At 64.1% G+C, this 25,175-nt stretch overlaps 1 protein-coding gene across 8 annotated transcripts; it reads left to right on the top strand.

Annotated features, from left to right (window-relative positions):
* Nucleotides 1-3: 3 nt before the first annotated feature.
* Nucleotides 4-21,528, top strand: ACIN1 (apoptotic chromatin condensation inducer 1). 8 transcript variants are annotated; one of them, XM_054045030.1, is made up of 18 exons: nucleotides 84-623; nucleotides 4,092-4,157; nucleotides 6,001-6,112; nucleotides 7,287-7,381; nucleotides 7,895-9,478; nucleotides 11,438-11,602; nucleotides 11,795-11,880; nucleotides 13,417-13,558; nucleotides 17,227-17,272; nucleotides 17,587-17,720; nucleotides 18,012-18,164; nucleotides 18,273-18,417; nucleotides 18,948-19,093; nucleotides 19,317-19,424; nucleotides 19,505-19,612; nucleotides 19,933-20,233; nucleotides 20,390-20,490; nucleotides 20,994-21,528. In XM_054045030.1, the coding sequence occupies exons 1-18, from the start codon at nucleotides 99-101 to the stop codon at nucleotides 21,264-21,266; spliced, it is 4,290 nt and encodes a 1,429-aa protein (XP_053901005.1). In that variant the 5' UTR covers nucleotides 84-98; the 3' UTR covers nucleotides 21,267-21,528. The 8 variants fall into 8 exon arrangements, with proteins under 8 accessions (XP_053901002.1, XP_053901005.1, XP_053900999.1 ...); XM_054045024.1 differs by having other exon boundaries at nucleotides 17,584-17,720; XM_054045023.1 differs by having other exon boundaries at nucleotides 5,947-6,112; nucleotides 13,420-13,558; nucleotides 17,584-17,720.
* Nucleotides 21,529-25,175: the final 3,647 nt, after the last annotated feature.

Genomic DNA, 25,175 nt, shown 5'->3' with positions numbered 1-25,175 from the left:
AAGTACACGAGCGGTTCCGGAGCGGCCCGAGCGCACGGACGCGCCATCGGCTGGCGGCGGAAATAACCGAGCGCGTCCGAACGGCCGCCCTCCGGCGCATGCGCAGTGACGGAACCGAGTCGGTGCCGGACGTGCTCGATGTTTTCCGAGTAAGGACGGACGCACCCGAGCCCTTCTGGACCTCACTTCCAGGTCCCGTGCCGCAACCCGAAAGTTCCCGAGGAATGACGGAAAGTCCCGAAGCGCACTTCCGGGTGCGCGATGGCGCCGGCGCGGACCGAAGCGAGTCCGGAAAGACCCGAAGAGCCGAGGCGGGGACTTCCGGGTGGGCGAAGGCCGCCGAGTGGCGCCGGAAAGAGCCGAAGTCGCGCGCGGGGCGGCCCGGAGCCGGCCGAGCGTCTCCGGAAAGAGCCGAAGTACGGCCGGAAGTTGCCGAGCGGGCCCTGGCCGGGCGAGGGAGGAGGCCGGCAGCGGCGCCACACAAGATGGCGGACGGGGAGGAGGTGACTCTGGACGGGAGGCCGCTGCAGGCGCTGCGGGTCGCCGACCTGAAGGCGGCCCTGCAGCAGCGCGGCCTGGCCAAGAGCGGCCAGAAGAGCGCGCTCATCAAGCGGCTCCGCGGGGTGAGGCGCGGGGCGCAGCGCGCATGCGCGGGGGGACCCCCGCTCCCCGCCCGGCCCCGGGCCCGGGGCCCCGGGGGGAGCCAACACGCATGCGCGGGGATCCCACCCTCGCACGGACTGGGGGCGGGGAAAGGGGGAGCCCGGGGGGCACAAGGGTGGGGGGAGGCCCGGGGTAGAGCCAACTGCCGCCAGCAGCGGAGGGCGGGGCTTGGGGAGATCCCACTGCTCCGACCAGCGGGGGGCGGGGCTTGGGGAGATCCCACTGCTCCGACCAGCGGGGGGCGGGGCTTGGGGAGATCCCACTTCCCCCACCAACGGAGGGGCAGGGGTTTGGGGAGATCTTACTGCTGACTCCAATGGGGAGTGGGGTTTGGGGAGATCCCATAGCTACCACAAATGAGGGGTTGAGGCTTGGGGGGATCCTCTTGCTACCACAAATTCAGGGTGGTTGAGGTTTGGGGAAATCCCACTCTATCACCAATGTGGGGGGCAGGGCTTCGTGTGGATGTTCTGTTGGACAGTTCATGGTTGGTGGAGTTGTGGTTCAGGGACACAGTCAGTTTGGTTGGAGAGTGAATGTTGTGCTAGCACTGGATTGGATTGGATTGGATGATCGATGTTGAGTTGAGTTGTGTCTGAGATATATGGTGGAATAGGTTGGATGGCAGCCGTTGTGTTGGACAGTCAACATTGGGTTGAGTTGAGGAGTTGCATGGAGGGAGTGGGTTGTATGGCAGATGTTGAGTTCGACAGTCTACACTGGATTAGGTTGTTGAGTTACAAGGTAGAATTAGATTGGGTGGCGGTTGTTTGCTTCAGTTGTAGTTGAGTTTTGCAAAGGAATTCGACTGGGTGGCAGTGGTTGAGTTGGGCAGCCAACATTGGGTTGGGTTTTAGTTGTGTTGTGTAGTGAATTGGATTGGGCAGTGGTGGTTGTGTTGGACAGCTGACGTTGGACTGGGTTCTAGTTGAGTTGTGTGATGGAATTGGATTGCGTGGTGGCGGTTAGACTGGGCAGCCAATGTTGGGCTGGCTTGTAGTTGAGTTGTACAACTGAACTGGATTGGGTAGTCGTGGTTGGATTGGACAGCTGACGTTGGGCTGGGTTTTGGCTGAGTTGTGCGGTAGAATTTGATTGGGCAGCGGTGGTTGCATTAGACAGCCAACGTTGGGTTTGGTTCTAGTTCAGTTGTGCGGTGGAATTTAATTGGGAGAGGGTGGTTGTGTTGGGGAGCCGCTGTTGGGTTCGGTCCTAGTTGAAGTGGGCGGTGGAATTGGATTGGGTGGTGGCGGTTGGATTGGGCAGCCAGCGTTGGGTTGGATTCTACTAGAGTTGTGCAGTTGAATTGGATTGGGTGGTGGTGGTTGTGTTGGACAACTGACGTTGGGTTGGGTTGTAGTTGAATTGTGCGGTAGAATTGGATTGGGTGGTGGTGGTTTAGTTGGGCAGCCAGTCTTGGGCTGGGTTCTAGTTGAGTTGTGCAATTGAACTGGATTGGGCGGTGGTGGTTGGAGTGGGCAGCCGACGTTGGGCTGTGGTGGTTGCATCGGACAACCGATATTGGGTTGGGTTCTAGTTGAATTGGGCCATGGAATTGGATTGGGCAATGGTGGTTGGGTTGGGCTGGGTTGTAGTTGAGTTGTGCAGTGGAATTGGATTGGGCAACGGTGGTTGTGTTGGACAGCCAATGTTGGGCTGGGTTCTAGTTGAGTTGGGCAATGGAATTGGATTGGGCGGTGGTGGTTGTATTGGACAGCCGATGTTGGGCTGGGTTCTAGTTGAGTTGTGCAGTGGAACTGGATTGGGCCTTGGTGGTTTAGTTGGGCAGCCTGTGTTGGGCTGGGTTCTAGTTGAATTGGGCGATTGAATTTGATTGGGCGGTGGAGGTTGGGTTGGGTTCTCGTTGAGTTGTGCAGTGAAATTTTCTTGGGCCGTAGTGGTTGGGTTGGACAGCTGATGTTGGGCTGTGTTGGAGTTGATTTGTGCGGTTGCTTTGGATTGGGTGGCGGTAGTGGTTTAGTTTGGCCACCGACATTGGGCTGGGTTGTAGTTGAGTTGTGTTGTGGAACTGGATTGGGTGGTGTTCAGAACATTAGGTTACGTATATCCACCTCATTTGGGTCGAGTGAATAGTCCAGTGCCATGGGGTTTTTCCAACTGGGAGTAGAAATTGGCAATGGAATCTGGTGTTTTGTCTACTGCAGTTTTGTTTGCTTACAAAGAACATACATAATCTCCTTTCTGAATGCAGGAGGAATCCAACACCAGCAGATGATTCCTTTGCTTGCCTTCCAGCCAGTTCTGTGCCCAAAAAGCTTTTGCTTTTAGTTTTTTCTTCAGGCCACGTTACTGTGCTTCCAATCTGCCTGCTTGGCTTTCTCTCTGTGTCCATGTTTTTGTCTCTCGCTTGTGCTGAGTCTAGTATTCTCACACTCTGACCCACACGTACTCTTATCCCAAAAACAGTACTCGGTGAGAACCTTTGTGTCTGAGTTGTTTGTATTCATGAGTGGCCTTGGGTGTGCCTTGGGGACTCCTACTGTTACTTGTGCTAAGCCTGAAGGAAGGACAGTTTTTCATCTCATTGATAATAATGGGCTTTGAATCCAGTCTATAACAGAGAGCCCTGGGTGGGGTTGGATGGCCACTCTTGTGTTGTGCTGTTGGGTTAATCATTTGGCAGGTGTGGACGGGGCGGCAGATGGATTGAGATGGGATGAAGCTGGATGGGTGAGTTGAAAGGTGGCTGTTGAGTACGATGGATGGGGATGTTGGCAGGTTGAGCATGGCTGACAGGTGTTGTCTCACGGTGGAGTTGGTTTGGGTGGCGGCTGTGCTGGGAAGGTCCGGGAACGTAGCAGAGGCTGTTCAGAGTCTGGTGCGATGGTGGATTTTCAGGGCTATACAGCTAGGTCTGTGGCTGGTGGAGAGTCACGAGGGTTGGACGGCAAACGCTGAGTTGCTCCGCCATGGGCATCGTGTTGAGAGAGTCGACTGGGGGTCTCGGGTTGTATGGTGGGTTACATAGTAGACATTGCATGGGTAGGGTTGAGTCAGGCCTTGAATGTAGGCTTGCTGAGATGACTGCTGGGTTGGAGGGGCTGCGACTGGACATTGGGTGGGAAGGTGGTCATCAGGGCGGGTGTAGCTGGGTTGGGTCAAGTCACGGATGAAGGGTGAGGAGAGGGTGTTCGGTCGGGCTGCAGAGGCTCCGTGCAGTTAGGTGGGCCGTGGCGGTCCATTGAGGGAGTTAGGCTGTGGATGGGTTAAAGGAGAGCACATGGATGGTTGGATGGGGTCATGCGTGTGAGGGTCGGGCTCAGCTGGGCGGGGACAGGCCCTGTCTGTAGGGTCGGGACAGGAGGGCTTGGAGGAGCTGGGGAGTGGAGGCTGGGTTGGGGGGCCAGTGCTCAGGGCCCCTTCGGCAGCAGGGATCTGTCTCTGAGCTCGTTGTCTCTCCATCCCAGGCCCTGATGCTCGAGAACCTCCAGAAGCACTCAACCCTGCACGCCACCTTCCAGCCCAACTCCCAGGTGAGACCCCGTCACGAGCACCGGCGGGGGGGAGGAGGAAAGGGGGGGTCTGAGCACAGGTGCAGGGAGCACAAGGGCTCTTCCATTGCCCAAGCCACTGCCAGCCCACAGTGTTCCCTCTTCTAGCCCTCCCTCTAACCACTGGAGCCCACTGCCTTCCCAGAGCTGGGAGAGAACCCAGGAGTCCTGGCTCCCAGCCCCCCCCGCCCTAACCACTGGAGCCCACTGCCTTCCCAGAGCTGGGAGAGAACCCAGGAGTCCTGGCTCCCAGCCCCCCCACCCTAACCATTGTAGCCCACTGCCTTCCCAGAGCTGGGAGAGAACCCAGGAGTCCTGGCTCCCAGCCCCCCCACCCTAACCATTGTAGCCCACTGCCTTCCCAGAGCTGGGAGAGAACCCAGGAGTCCTGGCTCCCAGCCCCCCCCGCCCTAACCATTGTAGCCCACCGCCTTCCCAGAGCCGGGAGAGAACCCAGGAGTCCTGGCTCCCAGCCCCCCCACCCTAACCATTGTAGCCCACTGCCTTCCCAGAGCTGGGAGAGAACCCAGGAGTCCTGGCTCCCAGCCCCCCCACCCTAACCATTGTAGCCCACTGCCTTCCCAGAGCTGGGAGAGAACCCAGGAGTCCTGGCTCCCAGCCCCCCCCGCCCTAACCACTGGAGCCCACTGCCTTCCCAGAGCTGGGAGAGAACCCAGGAGTCCTGGCTCCCAGCCCCCCCACCCTAACCATTGTAGCCCACTGCCTTCCCAGAGCTGGGAGAGAACCCAGGAGTCCTGGCTCCCAGCCCCCCCACCCTAACCATTGTAGCCCACTGCCTTCCCAGAGCTGGGAGAGAACCCAGGAGTCCTGGCTCCCAGCCCCCCCACCCTAACCATTGTAGCCCACCGCCTTCCCAGAGCCGGGAGAGAACCCAGGAGTCCTGGCTCCCAGCCCCCCCACCCTAACCATTGTAGCCCACCGCCTTCCCAGAGCCGGGAGAGAACCCAGGAGTCCTGGCTCCCAGCCCCCCCCGCCCTAACCACTGGAGCCCACTGCCTTCCCAGAGCTGGGAGAGAACCCAGGAGTCCTGGCTCCCAGCCCCCCAACCCTAACCATTGTAGCCCACTGCCTTCCCAGAGCCGGGAGAGAACCCAGGAGTCCTGGCTCCCAGCCCCCCTGCCCTAACCCATTGGAGCCCACTGCCTTCCCAGAGCTGGGAGAGAACCCAGGAGCCCTGGCTTCCAGCCCCCCTGCCCTAGCCACTGGAGCCCACTGCCTTCCCAGAGCCAGGACAGAGAACCCAGGAGTCCTGGCTCCCAGCCCCCCCCGCCCTAATCATTGGAGCCCACTGCCTTCCCAGAGCCGGGAGAGAACCCAGGAGCCCTGGCTCCCAGTCCCCCCACCCTAACCATTGGAGCCCACTGCCTTCCCAGAGCCAGGACAGAGAACCCAGGAGTCCTGGCTCCCAGCCCCCCCGCCCTAACCACTGGAGCCCACTGCCTTCCCAGAGCCAGGACAGAGAACCCAGGAGTCCTGGCTCCCAGCCCCCCCGCCCTAACCACTGGAGCCTACTGCCTTCCCAGAGCCAGGACAGAGAACCCAGGAGTCCTGGCTCCCAGCCCCCCCGCCCTAACCACTGGAGCCTACTGCCTTCCCAGAGCAGGGAGAGAGCCCAGGAGTCCTGATTCCTAGCCCCCCGCTCTAACCACTAGCCCCCTCTTCCCCCAGAGCCAGGGACAGAACCTAGGAGTCCTGGCTTCCAGCCCTAGCCCCACCCCCACTCTAACCACCATCCCCCCTCCCCCTGCAGAGCAAGGGATGGAACCCAGGCATCCTGCCCCCTCACCCTCTCATCTCCCTGCAGATCGGCGAGGAGATGAGCCAGAACAGCTTCATCAAGCAATATCTGGAGAAGCAGCACGAGCTGCTGCAGCAGCGGCTGCAGAGGGAGGCGCGGGAGGCAGCCGAATTGGAGGGTGAGTGTGGGGTGGGGCCCAGTCCCTAGTGTCTGTGCCCAGAGACCCTGGTTCTTCTCAGCCTGTGTGGGGGCACCGGGCACATCTGATTGGCTGGGATTCCCCTCAGCATTCAGCCAATGGGCATGAGGCTTCTTCAGAACCCAGGCCACCCGGTGAGGTGGAAATGGGTGCCTTTGATTGGCTGACTGCAGAGGAGGGTGTCAGCCAATGGCAGGGCTGCTGCCAGGTTTGCATCTCAGGGTCTGCTCAGTACTACCTGCATCCATTCCCCTTTCTGTGGCTGGCGCGAGCTTTGCCCTCTGCATCTGGAGCAGGTAGCTGACTGGACTCTAGAACTCTGGGATCTAGAACAGCATACTCTGGAGTTGGTGTTCTGGAGTGGGATTCTGGAACGAGTGGACTGAAAGATAGAAAACATAGCACTTGGACTGGTCTAGAACATGCAGCCCCAGTCTGGGATTCGCTCCAGAAGGGTGTGTGGGGCCCAGAAATCTGAGGTGATCTAGAACCTTGCTCTCCCCAGGGGTGTGTCATTGTCTCTGTTCATGAGCTCTCTTTGCCACAATAACCAAGCATTTTAGAACCAGGGGGTCTAGACCGAGACACCTAGAATATTGCTTGGGTCTAGACCCCGTGTGCACTCTTTGACACCATATTCAGCAGAGATCTAGAATGCTGTCTGCTCCAGATAAGAGTTTTGAGAGACCAGGATATCAGTCTAGAACGTAGACCACTCTAGATCCACGCCACTCAGATAGTTTTGAAGTGAACACTGGCTCCCATGATCCTTTGCTCTCTGGATGTGAGATCTGGTCGGGGGAGTCAGACCACTGCAGTTGAAGAAACCTCACTGCATGAGGAGCTAGAAAACCGGCGAGGCAGCAAGAATGGAGAAAGAAGGTGCTGGGTCTAGAACAAGTGAGTTCTGGCTCAAATGGAGCGAGGTTCTAGATCACAGGGTGGTGGGTTCTGTCCAAGCTTCGCATGGCCTCTAGAATAGACACACATCTAGACGTTCTCTGGCGGGATCTAGATTCAACAGGCTGGGCCTGGCCTGGGTATCCAGAAGGGAGAGGTTCCGGATCAGGGGGTGGTGCAAACATCTAGAACAGGATGCAGCCTGGACTCCAGGCCCAGCCCCTTGAGCTGATGGTTCCCTGTCACTTCCCAGCCTCCGGGAAGAGCTACCCCATCTCCCGAGAGAGAAACGACTCCGACGAGGAGGGAACCAGGAGGCAGGAGCGCCGTTCCACCCGGGTCAGGCAGGTCAGTGCTGCAGCATAGCGCTAGGGGGCGCCGGGCTGCAGGGAGCAGGGTCAGGGGTCGGCAGAGGGGGCTGTGCTGTGCTGTGGGGAGCCAGGCAGGTGCAGCAGGGGGCGCCGTACTGCAGGGAGCGGGGGCTCACCAGGGGGCGCCAGGCTGCAGGGAGCCAGGCGGGGGCTCACCAGGGGGCGCCGGGCTGCAGGGAGCTGGGCGGGGGCTCACCAGGGGGTGCTGGCCTGCAGGGAGCCGGGCGGGGGCTCACCAGGGGGCGCCGGGCTGCAGGGAGCCGGGCGGGGGCTCACCAGGGGGCGCCGGGCTGCAGGGAGCCGGGCGGGGGCTCACTAGGGGGCGCTGGGCTGCAGGGAGCCGGGTGGGGGCTCACTAGGGGGCGCTGGGCTGCGAGGAGCGGGGAGAGGACAGGGGGTGCCGGGCTGGAGGGTGGGGGGGACAGGGGGCGCTGAGCTGCAGGGGGGCAGCAGGGAGCACCCTCTCTCAGCTGCTCCCCGTCTCTCCCAGGCCAGAGCCGCCAAGCCCCCAGAGGGCACCCAGGCCGTGGGGCCGGAGGAGCGGGAGGCGCCCCCTAGGGGCCGGAGGAGCGTGCCACGGCCCACTCTGAAGCTGGAGGAGGAAGATGATGATGAAGAGGAAGACGAGGAGGAGGAAGACGAGGAGGAAGACGAGGAGGAGGACGAGGAGGAGGAGGAAGCAAAGGCTCCAGAGGGGAAGGAGGCTTCCCGGAGGATGGGGGAAGCCTGGGCCCCAGGCCCTCAGGCGAGCAGCTCACCCCAGGAAATCAGGGGGTCCCGGCAGGAGAAGGGGGGGCTCATGGCCCCAGCACCCCAACAGACAGGAGTGCCCAGATTCCCAGCACCCCAGGAAGTGGGAGGGGCCAGATCTGTAGCACCCGAAGAAGTGGGGGGGCCTGAGGCCCAGGGAATGGGGGTCCTCAGATCACCAGGGCCCCAAGGAAGAGGGTCAGCCCAGGCCCTGGCACCCCAGGAAACAGAGGGGCCCAGAGCTCCGGAGCCCCAGGAAGGGGGGGTGACCAGGCTCTTGGAACCCCAGGGAAGTGGGACAGCTGTGACTCCAGCCCCCCAGGAGAAGGGGAAGCCCAGTCCACCAGCTCCCCAGGAGAAGGGGGAGCCCAGCCTGCCAGATGCCCCGGAAAAGGGAGAGCCCAGCCCAATGGCCCCCCAGAAAAAGGAGGAGCCCAGCCTGCCAGCGCCCCACAAGAAGGGGGAGTCCAGCCCGACAGCCCCTCACAAGAAGGGGGAGCCCAGCCTGCCAGCCCCCCACAAGAAGGGGAAGTCCAGTCCAACAGCCCCCCAGGCAAAGGGGGAGCCCAGCCTGCCAGCCCCCCACGAGAAGGGGGAGGCCAGCCCACCAGCCTCCCAGGCAAAGGGGGAGGCCAGCCCGCCAGCCCACCAGGCAAAGGGGGAGCCCAGCCCGCCAGCCCACCAGGCAAAGGGGGAGCCCAGCCCGCCAGCCCCCCATGAGAAGGGGGAGCCCCGTCTGCCAGCCCACCAGGCAAAGGGGGAGCCCTGTCCGCCGGCCCACCAGGAGAAGGGGCAGCCCAGTCCAACGGCCCACCAGGCAAAGGGGGAGCCCAGCCCGCCAGCCCCCCAGGCAAAGGGGGAGCCCTGTCCGCCGGCCCACCAGGAGAAGGGGCAGCCCAGTCCAACGGCTCCCCCTCTGGAGGATTCTCCGGAGAAGAAGGGAGCAGCTGAGCTCCAGGAAGACAAGGGGGCCCCCCAGGAGGAGGCAGAGGAGCCCCCTGAGATCTCACAGGAAGGGGGGACGTCTGCCATCGCCAGCTCCCCAGCCCCTCCCCAGCTGTCGGAAGGGGAGGCACCGATGGCCCCCCCTGGGGAGGATGAGCCCCCTCCCCCACTGCTGACCAAGGAGGTCCCCCCCAGTCAGAAAAGGCCACCGGGGACTCACCCAGCATCACCTTCCCCTCCCCCCCAGCGCCGGCGGAGGGGTGGGTCTGACTCAGACTCCGACTCAGACTCCACTTCCTCCGGATCCCGCTCCAGCCGCTCCGAGTCGCCCACCAGGAAGCGCCAGGCCTCGCGCTCCAGCTCCAGCAGCAGCAGAAAGGTGAGCCCCAAGCCACCTGCCCTGCTCCCTGTGTGATCTAGAACCCCACCCCATGCCAGAGCCATGTTCTGGAGGACTAGGCCTGTTCCAGACCCAGTCTTGGTGTTCTAGGTTGCAACCTCCTCTTATAGACCCAAAAGGTGCCCCGTCCTTCCATAATCTAGTTCTGGGCCCCATTCCTGCTCCCCTTCCTCGGGTGCTTGGCTCGCTTCAGGTGCAGGTGGGCATTCTAGATTCTAGCTAGGCCCCAGACCCTGCAGGGGCACCTGCCTCTCTACAGGCCTCTGCTCCAGAATCCATGCAAATCCTTCCTCTAGCGCTGGCTATTAGTGACCGTAACAGAGAAATTGAACATCGCGGGGGGGCGCCCCCCCAGTAGTATCTACATTCAGAAAGGGATTGATACCAACTGAGGCTGCTGGTGACCCAGAAATTCAGAGGACCAGGGTGAAAATGCCTGCAAACTGCAGGGAGAGTCAGGGAGGCTCAAATTGCAGATATTCTCCCAAATTACAAATAGGGGAGGAGGGGGGAGAGGCCAAACGGGAGTCAGAGAGGAGCTGACCCCCAGCAGGGCCACAGGAGCAGCTTGCACGAGAGCCCCAGGGTCACAGCCGGAGTGGCTGGAAGCCCGTCGGAAGCAGGGAGTCTGGCACGAAGGGAGCCCAAGGCCATGGCAGAGACGCGCTCTCGGCATCGCTCCTCGCTGCCCTTCCCAGCCGCTCTCTGGGGGTGACGGGGCTGAGGACGTGGCGCACAGTGATGAAAACCCGGCATAATGCCCCAGGCCCAGGGCTCTGTTCTACGGAACTGGTCTCGGCCGCCGAGCTGGGCCCCACGGGCTGCAGGAAGGGAAATCTGTCTCGCCAGGCTCTGGCGATCCCAAGGGGCAGCCCCTGGATCCGTGTGCGGGGAGGGGCGGCGAGCCTGGGCTAAGCTCCCTCCCCAAGGGCTCGTAGCCCAGTGAGTGGGGGCAAGGGGAAGGGCTCTCCTGAGTCAGGTGGCGCGACCTGGGAACCCCAATCCTGGCTCTGCCCGTGCAGCGCCGGACCCACTCAAGAGATCTCGGAGCCCCAGCTCGGTCCCGGCAAACAGCTGCTCACCGTGCGGCCGCCCTCGGGAAAGCTCCCAGCGCGTTAGGAGAGAGACCGAGACAGGAAATCTCACCCTGCCCCTGTCCGATCCCTGGCGCCCAGTGCCCACCCCGGCCTGCCACACGCAGAGCCGCCCCCCGGCTCCAAGAGCTCTAGGCCCTGGGAGAAAGGCCAGACCCAGGCTGTGGGAGAGGTGACAAAGCCTGGGCCCACTCAGCGGGGAGAAGGGGCGACCGCGGGGCCACGGCAGGGCTGTAAACTCCTGGCTGGGGCGGAGACAGTGACTGGGGCACCCGACCCGGGGGGCTCATGCAGCAGGTTTCCAGCAGGCAGGATTTCCGTTAACCTGTGGAACTCACTGCCAGAGGATGGGCTGAGGCCAGAAGTAGAAGGCGGTTTGACACACAATGAGTCACGTTCCTGGAGGCCGGGTCCAGCGATGGCTATTAGCCAAGCTGGTTAGGGACGCAGCCCCCTGCGCCAGGTGGCCCCAAAGCTAAGGCTGCCAGAAGCTGTGTGGCTCGCTTGATGATTGCCCTTTTCTGGCCAGTCGGACGCGGGGTGCTGGGCGAGAGGGATCCAGTTCTTAGGTTCCGGGGCCTGTGATGTTCTAGACCCTGGGGACCCCCCCACCCACTCCCAATTCTGTTCAGACCCCATCCCTCTCCAAACCCTCCACCCTGGTTCCAGATCCAGCTGGCAGTTCTAGATCCTGACCAAGGAGCCAGACTCCTGCTCTCCATCAAGTTGATACTCTAGATCTGGCTCTAGGTCTCCTCCCCCCGTTCCAGATCTCACCTGGGGGCAGAGGGCAACTGGGGTCGATGCCTCACTAAAGCTCTGTCTGTTTATCTGGACGCCCCAGTCGCGCAGCCCTGACGCCTCGCAGGCCGGCCCCAGCTCCCCACGCACCAAAGAGCCCTCCCCAGCAGGACAGCAGGAAGCGCCAGAGAGTCCCATGGCAGAGGGCAGACCGGCCCCCCAGAGACGCCCCAGCCACGGGCACCGGCACAGCCCGTTGTCGCAGCAGGTATGAGAGAGAGGGGCACGGGGCGTGGAATGGGGTACCGGGCCGTGACCTCCAGGGGGCACCAGCATGGGGGGAAATGGGACATAGGGCTTTTCCTCTCCCCGATTTGGCCCCAGAGCCAGATGGGGGACAGGCTGGGGGGCGGGAATGGGTCCCCTCTAACACAGGCCCCTCCTTTGCCTCTCCCCACAGGGTGGCTCAGAGACCCTGGGGGGCCCAGCCAGGGCAGTGCCCACGGGGGACCCGCCGCACCAGGCAGAGCAGAGGCAGCGTAGGAGGTAAGTGACAGAGGCTGGGAGAGGGGCAGGCTCGGACACCTGGGTCCCTGAGCCTGGGAGGGTTGGACGGGATATCGGGGGAGGGGCAGGTTCGGACACCTGGGGACGTGGGGCTGTGAGTGAGGGGGCGGGACTGTGACGGGGGGGGGGCTGTGAATGAGGGGACAGCGGCAAGGGAGGGGCTGTGAGCGGGGCGGGGGGGGAGGAAGGCTGCGGGGGGGCTGCGGCGGGGACTGGGCTGTGAGCCGGGGGGGCTCTGGGGGGCGGGGCTGAGAGTGAGGGGCGGGGCTGTGAGCCGGGGGGGCTCTGGGGGGCGGGGCTGAGAGTGAGGGGGCTGCGGCGGGGGCGGGGCTGTGAGTCCGGGGGGGGGCTGCGAGCCGCGGGGGGGGTCCGGGGGGCTGCGGCGGGGGCGGGGCTGTGAGCCGGGGGGGGCTGCGGCGGGGGCGGGGCTGTGAGCCCGGGGGGGGGGTCCGGGGGGCTGCGGCGGGGGCGGGGCTGTGAGCCCGGGGGGGGGTTCCGGGGGGGCTGCGGCGGGGGCGGGGCTGTGAGCCCGGGGGGGGGGGGGTCCGGGGGGCTGCGGCGGCCCCGCCCCCGCGCGGGGGCTGCTGGGTAGCGGTAAAATGGCCGCCCCGCCCGCTCGCCGCCCGCCGCTGCCCCGGCCCGGTCCGCAGCCCTGAGCCGCCATCGCCGCCGCCGCCGCCATGCCGGGCCCCCGGCCCCGCGGGTGAGACCCGCCCCCCCGGCCCGCGCGCGCCCCCGCGGCCCCCCCCATTCATTGCCGGCTTCCGGCCCGGCGCGTGCCCCTCCCCCCATTCATTCCTGCCCCCGCCCCCGCCGCGCCGCGCCGGGGCCGGGCGGGGGATGGGGCGGGGGGTGTTACCCGGCTGTGCTTTGGGGGCGCTCTGGCGGTGCAGGGGGGCTGGGGTGAGGGGTGCGGGCGGGGATGTGGGGGGCAGGGCTGAAGGGCCTTAGGCGTGGGGGGGTGAAGGGGCTCTGGGGGGGCAGCGGTGAAGGCTCTGGGGTGCGGGGAGCTCTGGGAGGGAAGGGGCTGGGGCTCTGGGAGGGGCAGGGGTGAAGGCTCTGGGGTGCGGGGAGCTCTGGGAGGGAAGGGGCTGGGGCTCTGGGGGGGCAGGGGTGAAGGCTCTGGGGTGCGGGGAGCTCTGGGAGGGAAGGGGCTGTGGCTCTGGGAGGGGCAGGGGTGAAGGCTCTGGGGTGCGGGGAGCTCTGGGAGGGAAGGGGCTGGGGCTCTGGGAGGGGCAGGGGTGAAGGCTCTGGGGTGCGGGGAGCTCTGGGAGGGAAGGGGCTGGGGCTCTGGGGGGGCAGCGGTGAAGGCTCTGGGGTGCGGGGAGCTCTGGGAGGGAAGGGGCTGGGGCTCTGGGAGGGGCAGGGGTGAAGGTTCTGGGGTGCAGGGAGCTCTGGGAGGGAAGGGGCTGGGGCTCTGGGAGGGGCAGGGGTGAAGGCTCTGGGGTGTGGGGAGCACTGGGGGTGAAGGGATGTAGGGCACCCACCCCCCAGTAACCCCCCATTTCCTCCCAGTAGCCAGGAGGAGAAGGAGGAGGTGCCTATGGAGTTGGAGCCCCACCAGGCCGGCGCTAGTCCCCCGGCCGGCCCCCCCACTCAGCCCCCCGGCCCCGATGAGCGCCCTGACGGGGGGCCCGAGGACGAGGAGAGGAAAGAGGTAGCATGGCGGGGCGCCCCGTGGCGTGGTGGGCAGGTGGGGGTCCCGGGGGGGGGTAGCTCGGCCAGCACGGGCAGGGCATGGGTTGGGGGGCGCCAATGGGGAGGACTTCGCTGGCAAAACCAGGGTGGGGGAGGGGTCTGCCCCCCTTCCGAGGCATTTGGGGGGTCTCCCCCACTTCCAGAGCTGCTCACAGTGGAGGAGACGGGGGGCTGGGATAAGCCTGCATGTGCTGCCAGCCAATTTGGGGGTGCTCTCCTGGGCACCCCCAGCCATGGGAGGGTTTGGGGAACCCCCGCCAGAGCCAGCCAAGCCTCCCCCTGGCCCCCCATTAGCCATAGTTTGGGGACGCAGGGCCTGGGACTGCAGGGGGGGAGAGGGGGTTGGTTCTGCAGAATGTCGTCTTGTCACGAGGTCCATCTCTCCCGAGCTCCGCCCTGATCCTCGGTGCTCCCCCCGCCCCGGCTGGGGGCACCCCCTCTCCCAGAGCCGCCTCCGGGGACGGGCAGGACCCCCCGCGGCCCCCCCAGTCCCCCGTTGACCTTCTCCTCTGGACTCCTCTGTTCTGATCCACGTTTTTAAAGAGCATCCGGCCCAGCGGGCGCACGTGCCAGAGAGATGCGGAGAGAGAGACAGAGAGCGGGCGGGGGGGAGGGGAGCATGAACCCCGGCGTCCGGGCGGTCCAAGCCCCCAGCTGCGTGGCGCCCCTGGAGACACAGCTCCTGTGCAGCTCCGCTGGGATGTCGTCTGCATGTGGGGCCAGGGCATCTGCTGCTCATGGACCTTGGCCCCTGGGGTCTCCAGGCTGATGGGACTGTCCAAGGACCTGGGGGTCATCTCCAGGCCCCCAAGGTCACTGGTAGCGCTGGGAGTCTCCAGGCTGGTGGATTTACTGCAAACCCCTCTGTTACTGACCTGCGCCCCCCAAGGGTCTGCGCTGCCAGGAGCTTCCGCTGCTCCTGGGACTCACTCCAAGGACCTCCAGCTCCCGGGGGTCTCCTCCGCCCCCCTGGGGTCTCTGCTGCTCCTGGGACTCGCTCCAAGGACCTCCGCCCCCCCGGGGGTCTCCTCCGCCCCCCCGGGGGTCTCTGCTGCTCCTGGGACTCGCTCCAAAGACCTCCGCCCCTCCCGGGGGTCTCCGCTGTTCATGGGACTCGCTCCAAGGACCTCCAGCCCCCCCGGGGGTCTCTGCTGCTCCTGGGACTTGCTCCAAGGACCTCCGGCCCCCCCGGAGTCTCTGCTGCTCCTGGGACTTGCTCCAAGGACCTCCGGCCCCCCGGGGTCTCTGCTGCTCCTGGGACTTGCTCCAAGGACCTCCGGCCCCCCGGGGTCTCTGCTGCTCCTGGGACTTGCTCCAAGGACCTCCAGCCCCCCGGGGTCTCTGCTGCTCCTGGGACTTGCTCCAAGAACCTCCGACCCCCAGGGTCTCTGCTGCTCCTGGGACTTGCTCCAAGGACCTCCGCCCCCCTGGAGGTCTCCTCCGCCCCCCCGGGGTCTCTGCTGCTCCTGGGACTCGCTCCAAGGACCTCTGGCCCCTGGGTGTTTCCTCCAGCCCCCGGGGGCAGAACTCAGCTGCTCAAGGGATGAGCTCTGAAGACCTTCATCTCCTGGGGGTCCCTGCAACTCACGAGTCATTCCAAGGATCTCCAGCCCCTGGGGTCTCCTTTGCTCTCAGACCATACCAGGACCTCCGTCCCCCAGGCCTCTCCTCCAGCTCTGGAGTCTCTGTTGCTCTCAGACCATGCCAGGATCTCCAGCTCCTGGGCTTCTCCTCCCCCCTGGGAGTCTCCATTGCTCTCAGGATGTCTGGGCCCTGCAGTCTCCGCTCCTCTTGGGACTTTTTCCAAGGACCTCCAGCCCCTGGGTTGCTCCTCCGCCCCGGGGGTCTCCTCCCCCTCAGGACTTGCTCCAAGGACCTCCAGCCCCTGGGGTTCTCCTCCACCCCGGGGGTCTCCTCCCCCTCAGGACTTGTTCCAAGGACCTCCAGCCCCTGGGTTGCTCCTCCACCCCGGGGGTCTCCTCCCCCTCAGGACTTGCTCCAAGGACCTCCAGCCCCTGGGGTTCTCCTCCACCCCGGGGGTCTCCGTTGCTCTCAGGACTTGTTCCAAGGACTTCCAGCCCCGGGTGCCCGCTCTCTTGGGACTCTCCACCCAGCCCCCCGCCGGCGGACGGCTCCCATCTTTGTCCTCTCTCCTCCGGGACACCAGCCAGCACTAGGTTCCTCCGCCACCACCACCTTGTCTCTTGCCGCCCCGCCCCGCCCCTCCAAACCTGGGAGGGCGCATTGCGATTGGACCGGCCGTTGCCTAGCTACCCTGGGCACTGCGGTGCGATTGGCCGACGAAGGACGCCCCAGGTGTGAGATGGTACCTGGCGCCTCTGGCAGCACCTTTATTTCTTCTTGTCTCTTTGGTTTCCTTCTGTTCTTTAAAGACAAAGGAGGTTTTTGGTTAAACTCTGTGTGGAGTTTTTTGGGGGAGGGGCCCGACCTGCAAGGGGTTAATGGATCTGTGGGGCAGCAGGGTCCCCAGCTCCCTCTTTGGGGTTTGAGCTTTCCAGGAATAAATCCAGGGGGGCAGCGTGGGGCCTGGAGGTCGGGGGGGAGAGAGTTGGGTCACGGGGCTCACAGAGAGCAGGGTGGGGCCAGCAGCTTGTGGGGGGCAGTGTGAGGGATCAGGGTAATGGGAGGCAGTGTGGGGGACAGTGAGGGGGATCAGAGTCATGGGGGGGCAGTGTGGGGTTGGTGGGGGCAGTGGGGGGAATAGGGGTCATAGGTGGGCAGTGAGGGGGTCGGGGGGGCAGTGTGTGGGGTTGGCGGGGGGGCAGTGAGGGGGTCAGGGTCATGGGGGGCAGTGGGGTTGGCAGGGGGTAGTGGGGGGAATAGGGGTCATAGGTGGGCAGTGAGGGGGGTCATGGTCATGGGAGGCAGTTTGTGGGGTTGGTGGGGGGGCAGTGAGGGGGTCAGGGTCATGGGGGGCAGTGGGGTTGGCGGGGGGCAGTGAGGGGAATAGGGTCATAGGGGGCAGTGAGGGGGTCAGGGTCGTGGGGAGAGTGTGGGGCTGGTAGGGGGCAGTGAGGGGAATAGGGATCATAGGGGGGCAGTGTGTGGGGTTGGCAGGGGGTAATGGGGGGATCGGGGTCATGAAGGGCAGTGTGTGGGGTTGGCGGAGGGCAGTGAGGGGAATAGGGGCTATGGGGGGGCAGTGTGGGGTTGGCGGGGGGGCAGTGAGGGGAATAGGGGTCATGGGGGGGGCAGTGTGTGGGGTTGGCAGAGGGCAGTGAGGAGGATCAGGGTCATGGGGGGATCGGGGTCATAGGGGGCAGTGTGTGGGGCTGGTGGGGGACAGTGAGGAGGATCAGGGTCGTGGGGGGATCGGGGTCATGTGGGGCAGTGTGTGGGGCTGGCAGTGGGGTAGACCCCCTTTCCCAGGACTCTGAGCTCTAGCCGTGCCCTGTTGCTGGGGGGGGGAGGGTGCCCCGTTATTCCTGGACTGTCTGAGAACCCCCCCTCATCTCTCAGCCCCCTGGCCCCATCTGAGCCGCTTGTGCCCCCACCCCAGCGGGTCTGGGGGCCGCTGCCCCACGGAGACGTGCTGACCGGCTCCCTCCCCCTATGTGGGGCTCTCTCCCCTCCTCCGTCTCGTTCCCTCCTCCCCTCTCTCCGCAGGCCGCGGCGCAGCACAAGGCCTTCAAGAGGAAGATCTCTGTCGTGTGTAAGTGACCCCCGAGACCGGGCCCCAGTTTCTTTCCCCCCCGAGAGCTGGATGGGTTCCTGGGACCCCTGACTCCATAGGCCCCATGGGTCAGGGATGGGGTCGTGGGGCAGTGGGAGTGGCCATGGGGCGGGGCACTGGGTCCCTGTCCCATGCTCTGATTGGCTGTAGGGTTGTGTGTGTAGAGAGGGGAATAAGGGGTGGCCCTTCTGGGGGTCTCCAGCCTGTGCTCTGATTGGCTGTCGGTTGGGTGTGGACCAGGGGTGGGGCAGTGGTCCCATGCTGTGCTCTGATTGGCTGTTGGGTTGCAGCAGCGGCCAAGGGGGCAGCGGCGGGGAACAGTGACACGGAGGGCGGCCAGTCTGGGGGGCGCAAGCGGCGCTGGGGGTCCAGCACGGCTGCCACCCAGAAGAAGCCGTCCATCAGCATCACGACAGAGTCGCTTAAGGTACAGGGGGCCCTGCCCTGGACACTGGGGTCCCTTTCCCTCTGGCAGCCCTGCCCATGAGGGGCACACGCCGTCCCTGCGTGCCTGGATCCCTCACCCGCTCTCCCCGCTGGGGGGCCCTGCCCTGGACACTGGGGTACCTTTCCCTCTGGCAGCCCTGCCCATGGGGGGCACACGCCGTCCCTGCGTGCCTGGATCCCTCGCCCGCTCTCCGCGCTGGGGGGTTGGTGCAGTGGGCCCTAGGTGGTGTCCCCGGACGCCTGGGTCCCATTGTTCTCCTGGTGCCCGCAGAGCCTGATACCCGAGATGAAGCCGGTGGCGGGGCAGGAGGCGGTGGTGGATCTCCACGCCGATGACTCCCGCATCTCGGAGGACGAGGGGGAGCGCCATGGGGAGCCACCGGCCCACGAGAAGGGACTCAAGATCTGCCGGACCGTCACGCAGGTACGGGGGAGCGAGAGACCCCCGCACTGCCGTCCCGGACACCGGGGTCCCATTCCCCTCTGCCAGGCGGCCAGGGTCCCATTCCCCACATGCTCTCTCTCCTGGCAGGTGGTGCCAGCCGAGGGGCAGGAGAACGGGCAGGGCGAGGAGGAGGAAGAGGAGGAGAAGGAGCCTGAGGAAGAGCAGCCTGAGGCCCCCCAGGTCACAGCAGAGTTGACATTGCCCCCCCCTGTGGAGCACGAAGTCAAGAAAGGTCAGGACTGGGGTGGGGGGCAGCATGTGGGGTGGGGGGCAAGGCCGGGCTGACCTGGGGGAGTGGTGGTGGCTAGGTGGGGGGGCAGCATGTGGGGTGGGGGGCAAGGCCGGGCTGACCTGGGGGAGTGGTGGTGGCTAGGTGGGGGGGCAGCATGTGGGGTGGGGGGGCAAGGCCGGGCCCACCTGGGGGAGTGGTGGTGGCTAGGTGGGGGGGCAGCATGTGGGGTGGGGGCCTGGAATGGGGATCGAGGCCAGGATGGGCTGGGGGGCAAGGCCAGGCTAGGCTCTGGGCGGTGTGGGGGGCTGGGGGCTCCTGGAGTGTGAGGCAAGGCTGGGCTGGGAGAGCATGGGTGCCTGGACTGGGGGGCAGCCTGTGGGCTAGGGGGGTCACAGGAATCAGTGGGGGAAGCAGAGACCATGGGAGTGAGCGGGGGGTGGGGGATGGATCAGGGTTTAGGGAGGCATTTGAGGGGCTGGGGGAGTCAGGGGGCCCCCCATGGCTGTCTGACCCCTCTCTGTCCCCCGCAGTGACACTCAGCGACACCCTGACGCGCCGCTCCATCAGCCAGCAGCGCTCGGGCGTCTCCATCACCATCGATGACCCCGTGCGCACGGCCCAGCTCCCGTCACCCCCCCGCGCCAAGCCGAGCCCCATCGTGCACATCTGCAACCTGGTGAGTGGGGGCTGGGGCCAGGCCTGGGTCTCCCGCACCCTGCCCGGTCGGCGCCCGGCTCCAAGCCCAGCCGGGCCTGGGTCTCCCGCACCCTGTCCGGTCTGTTGCCAGGTGTGGCGTGAACGGGCAGGGGTTGCTGGCCCGGGCTCACGCTGCTCCGGAGAGGTGGGAGCCCTGCTCTGCCTGGCGCGTTCCCCCGCTCAACCTCCCCCCTCTCCTGCAGGTGCGGCCCTTCACGCTGGGCCAGTTGAAGGAGCTGCTGGGCCGGACGGGGACACTGGTGGAAGAAGCCTTCTGGATCGACAAGATCAAATCGCACTGCTACGTCACAGTGAGTGTCCCCGCCTGTCCCCCCGCCCGCCAGGGGTCCGGCCCCACCCCCCCTGCTTCAGCTCTCTCTCTCCCCCACAGTACTCCACGGTGGAGGAGGCGGTGCTGACCCGCAACGCCCTGCACGGGGTTAAATGGCCCCAGTCCAACCCCAAGTTCCTGTCCGCCGACTTCGCCGAGCAGGACGAGGTACCAGCCGCCAGCAGGGCTCGGTGTTGGGGGGCACTACGCTGCTCTGATCCCTTCCCCCCAGCTGGATTACTCTGTGGGGCTCTGTCAGGGGGAGGAGTTTGGGGGCTCAAGACTAGTTTGTGGGAGGTCGTTGGGGGAGCTGGTGGGAGTTTGGGGGGATCAGGGAGAGTCAGGGCACTCAGGATATTGGGGCAGGGTTGGGGGGCTGGGGGGATTTTGGAGGGGAGCAGAGCCTGAGTTGGGGGGGAAGCAGGGGTTGGGGCGGGCAGTTTGGGGGAGGAGCAGGGGGCAACCTCTGACCCCCTTTCTCCCCTCAGTTGGACTTCCACCGGGGGCTGCTGCCGGAGCGGGCGGTGGAGACAGCGGCGGCCCCGGGGGCCGGGCCGGCCAGTGGGCGCGGGGGCCGGCGCTCAGCCCCCCGGGAGCGCTCGCGGGAGCCGGAGCGGGCAGCGCGGGAGCAGTGGGCGGAGCGGGAGCGGGAGATGGAGCGGCGGGAGCGCACGCGGGCTGAGCGCGAGTGGGACCGTGACAAGGTGCGCGAGGGGCCCCGCTCCCGTTCCCGCGAGCGCCGCCGCAAGGAGCCGCCCAAGGCCAAGGAGAAGAAGGGCGAGAAGAAAGGTACTGGGACTGGGCTGGGGATATGGAGGGCTGGCTGGGGCGGGGCCTGGGCTGGGGCCTGGCCTGGGCTGTGGGGGTGGGGGCTGGGGACGTGGAGGGCTGGCTGGGGGCACGACCCTGCCAAGCCCCACACTGACCTCCTGACACCCCCCCCAGAGAAAGCCCCAGAGGAGCCTCCCGCCAAGCTGCTGGACGATCTCTTCCGCAAGACCAAGGCCGCCCCCTGCATCTACTGGCTGCCTTTGACCGACACCCAGGTGAGCACAGGGGGTCGCCCGGCTCCCTGCCCCTGCTCAGTGCGGAACCTGGTGCCATGGGGCAGGGAGGTATTTCACTGGGGGGCTCTAGGGAGGGATTGGGGGCTCCCAGCACTCACCCCGTCTCGTGCAGGAGCAGGCGGCCTGGGGGACGGGGGGGAGCAGAGCGCGGGGCTCCTTGGGGGCTGGGGATCAGGGACTCCCAGCCCAGCACTCACCCCGTCTCTCGCAGTTTGTGCAGGAGCTGGGGGCCTGGGGGATGAGCGGGAGCGGGGAGCTCCCCAGGGGTGGGGGAGCGGGAGCGGGGAGCTCCCCGGGGGTGGGGGAGCGGGAGCGGGCAGCCTGGGCGATGAGGGGGAGCAGGGAGCTCCCCGGGGGTGGGGGAGCGGAAGCCTAGCGGGCGGCTCCCCGGGGGATGAGGGGGAGCGGGAGCCAAGCGGGCGGCTCCCCGGGGGTTGGGGAGCAGGGGCTCCCCGGCCCGGCACTCACCCCGTCTCTCTCAGTTCGTGCAGAAGCAGGCGGAGCGGGCAGCTCGGGCGCGGGAGCGGGAGCGGCGCCGCAAGGAGTTGGAGGAGGAGGAGTTACGCCAGCGGGAGCGGAGCCGCCAGGCTGAGCGGGACAAGCGACGCGAGCACAGCCGGGAGCAGGGGGCCGGGGGCGCCCCAGGGGGGGCCAGCGGTACTGAGCGGGGGGGCCGGGAGCGCCGTGAGGCCAAGAGGCACAGCCGGAGCCGGAGCCGCAGCACCCCGGTGAGGGACCGCGGGGGGCGCCGCTGAGCCCCCGTTGGGCAGCTGTGTGGGAGGTGGGCCCAGCCCCCCATGGGGCCACCCCGGGCTCTGCCGGGGGCTGCTGGGTTATTGAGTTGGATGAGTCTGCCCTCCCCCCACTGGGCAGATCCCCTCTCCCCCTACTGTCCCCCCCCCCCCCCGGGGCAGATTTCCCCCTGAACCCCGTTAATTTGTATTTTATTTTGGGACAAATGTTTTTTATTCTGCTGTCGCTGGGAATCGAGAGGAATAAAAGCCGGAGTTAGTTTCATACGTGAGGGGTGTGTGTGATTCTTGGGAGGCCGAGCGCCAGGATCGGGGCCCCTGGGCGGCACTGTGGGGTCACCCCCAAGGTACAGCCAGCCCCCCACAAAAGCTACCCAGCGTCCTGCCCCCGTTCTGCTATGGGGCTTCTACCAGGACCAGACGGAAGAAGCAAGTGGGTGTTTGGGGGAAAATCAAGCAAATCCCTTCGTAAATCCCTGGGTTTTCCCAAGTGGTGGCTTTGCTCCTGCCACCCCAAATTCACACCCGCACCCCGGCATTTCTCAGCTGGGGAAAGGGGGAACATTGGCAGAGTTGAAAGTGTCTCCGGGTGACGTTGCTCGTTAACCAGGCCACAGTTGTTAAGGGGAAAGGCCCTTTTCCCAGTGGTATTCTTTGTAATAAAAACCCTTTAAACGCAAGTGGGAAACGCCCTGAGAGGTTTGAAATGGCCCCAAAGCAACAGGCCAGGTGAGGGACCAATTCTGCAGCTTTGCAGGGTTTAAATCCCCAAGAGAAACGAGGGACCCGGCCCTTAACTTTTCCAGAAATGGGATTAGCCATTTCTTTGCCCGTCCCCTTTTCAAACACTTCCCCAAGTGCAAAAACGATACAAACGTTCCCATTGAATGAGAAATGACTCTCTGCCTCCTGGGGAAAAAATCTTAAAATATTTAAAATTGATTAAAAAAGGGTTAACTTTTTTTTAAAACAATGTTTATTTTTTTAGGCTAATTTAAAAAAATGCCCAATAGGCCAGTTTAAAAATGTAGGTTTTCCTCATTCTCCCCCTTTGTGCGTTTAAAGCGACTCAGTGAAATGCGTGAAGGAGAGAAAATAGTTTCCCAGGATGACAATTGGAAGAAAGGGATGGGGCGGGGGGGGCTTTTTCACGTGCATGCTCGCGTCCGTTCCATGTTAGGTGCATGCCGCATGCACGGTTGCTGGAGATTTTTCCCCTAGTGGTATCCATAGGGGCTGGGCCTAGCACCTCCTGGAGCCCCGTGCTCCTGGGGCCACTGGCTCCGCCTCCTTCAGTTCCTTGCTGCCCGGGACGTCTCTTGTGATAGCAAGTTTCCTAGTGGTTCTTGGACTTGCTCGTGGAGTTTTACTTCAGTTCTTTAGTTCGTTGTCCCGCTTTGGGTGCCAGGCTTCCAACCGTGAGCCACCTGCTGTAAGCCCAGGCCAGCGAGCGACCTGCATGCGAGCTGCTCAAAGTGCCTCGGGGAAGCTCACGTCAGGGACAGGTGCAAGATCTGCAGGACCCCGCAGAGCGGAGGATAGGGACGTTGGTTTGAAGACCCCGTTATTGGAAGTGTCTCTTAGACCGGGGACATTGGCTTTGGTGCGCACTGTGCCCCTCCCGGCACCGCTCTCTGTCTCCCGTGCCAAGGAAGAGGCACAAGAAACAGCGAGCATGAATAGGATGCTCCCTGGTGCCTCAGAGGACTAGATAGGGGACAAGGGGAGAGCCAGGCCAGGCCAGTCGTCCTCCCCAAACCACAGGCACCAGCAGCACCTGGTCCAGGACCCATCACCGACTCCTGGGCACCCTCCACCTATGAGCTCCATCGACACCTGGAGGCGTTCCAGGCAAGGAGGAACTTAATGTCTTTTCCGGTGCCCCCCATGTCCTGGAACATCGACCGGCCCCTTCTGGGGGGGAGCCCACCATGGTCTCCAACCCGATGCAGGTCTCCAGCTTCACGGCACCGTTCACCGGCCTCCTGGTCCCCAGTTTCTCGGCACCAGTCTCCAGAGGGTGTCACAGCACCAGTCTCCAGCCCAACGCTGCTCCCCAGCCCCTCATCACTGCTGGTATGTGGCCATGGCAAGGGTTCTGCCATGGTCCCCGAGGGAGGAATTCTCATCAGGCTCCGAGGTTAATCCATCCCTCCTCCGAAGAGGCACCAGTACCAGCTATACGTGTCGGACCTTGGGGCGGGTCTGTCTGCAGGTGCTCGGCCACCCATTGGCCTTATTGGAACCCATGGACCTTACTCCCAGATGTCGGCCGCGGTGGTCTCCGAGGCGCACCCCAGCGCCGCACCCGGGTTTGGACTCCAACCCCGGTACCGAGCTTCCATCTGTCGCAGTGGAGGAAGAAGCAGCCCCTGGTGGTTTCAGCTGCTACCAAGCGGGGCAGACAGGGATGAGCGAGCACCACCCCTGAAAATAAGGCCGTGAAAAGACTCGATTGGTTTGGTAGAAAGGTGTGTTCGACAGCCAGCCGACAACTTCGTATCTCCAACCAGCGGGCGTTGCTGGGGAGAGACAGCTTTAATATTTGGAACTCCATGGCCAAGGAGTCGAGGCGGAACCCCTGGCATCCTGGAGGGAGGCAAGACCGCCTTAGACACAGCCAATGGGGCCACCAGATCTGTGGCGTCGGCTGGGTCTGTGCGGCTGCGGACTTTGGGTCTTTCTGACTAGGCTCCGCTGTCGGTCCTGGACGGCCCCTGAGCTGCACAGCTTGAAGGGCTCTGGGGTCACGCCATGTTCTCTGCACCTGTACGCACTCACCACCTCAGAGATACTTCCAGCCACAACCACCTCTCAGCTTCTCGGGGCCTCCCAGGAGCGAGGCCTACAAGAAACAGTGGAGAGACAGCAAGCACCAGCAGCCCTCCCTGTCCTCGGCCCCCCAGTCGGGCCGGGAACTCAAGACAGGCCCGAGGACGGTATACCGGACTCTTCCCAGGATCCAGCCCCTCTTTTTTCGTTTTTAGACAATTTGTTTCCCTTCCACTCTGCCTGGTCCCAGAGAACTTCGTGCCATTGGGTGCTCAGCACTGGGGCAGTTTTTATCCATTGCCCCCTCTTATCCCCCAACCCCACCCCTCTTCAGGGACCTTCCTCAGGAGCTGCTCCTCGTCCAAGGTGGAAGCCCTCCTGCGTGTGGGGGCTGTGGAGCAAGTTCCTTGAGATCTGGGGGCTGGGCGGGGGCTAGGCTAAAGGGGGGGGGGGGGCTCAGGCCCATCCTGGACCTGCATCGTCTCAACAAATACCTCAAAACGTTCAAGTTCCTCATGGTCTCCCTGGCCTCCATCATCCCCTCCCTGGATCCAGGAGATGGGTACGCCGTTCTTGATTTAAAGCAGTGGTTCTCAACCAGGGGTACATGCACCCCAGCGGGTACGCAGATGTCTTCCAGGGGGTACATCAACTCATCTAGAGCCTTGCCTAGTTTTACAACAGACTATTGAAACAGCACTAGCAAAGTCAGTACAAACTAATATTTCATACAGATGACTTGTTTATACTGCTCTATAGACTATACGCTGAACGGTAAGTACCATATTTATATTCCAGTTGATTTATTTTATAATTAGATGGTAACAATGAGAGAATATTTTTTCACACAATGCACAGTCAACCTGTGGAACTCCTAGTCAGAGGATGCTGTGAAGGCCAAGACTATAAAAGGGTTCAAAAAAGAACTAGATTAATTCATGGAGGATAGGTCCATCAATGGCTATTAGCCAGGATGGGCAGGGATGGTGTCCCTAGCCTCTGTTTGCCAGAAGTTGGGAATGGATCACTTAATGATCACCTGTTCTGTTCATTCCCTCTGGGGCACCTGGCATTTGCCACTGTCAGAGACAGGACACTGGGCTAGATGGACCTTTGGCCTGACCCGGTCTGTCCATTCTT

Source organism: Malaclemys terrapin, chromosome 12 (assembly GCF_027887155.1).
Source record: "Malaclemys terrapin pileata isolate rMalTer1 chromosome 12, rMalTer1.hap1, whole genome shotgun sequence".
In the NCBI taxonomy this organism is placed as follows: domain Eukaryota; kingdom Metazoa; phylum Chordata; order Testudines; family Emydidae; genus Malaclemys; species Malaclemys terrapin.
Note: the sequence above shows the minus strand (reverse complement) of the source record. Positions and strands in the feature narration are given on the sequence as shown.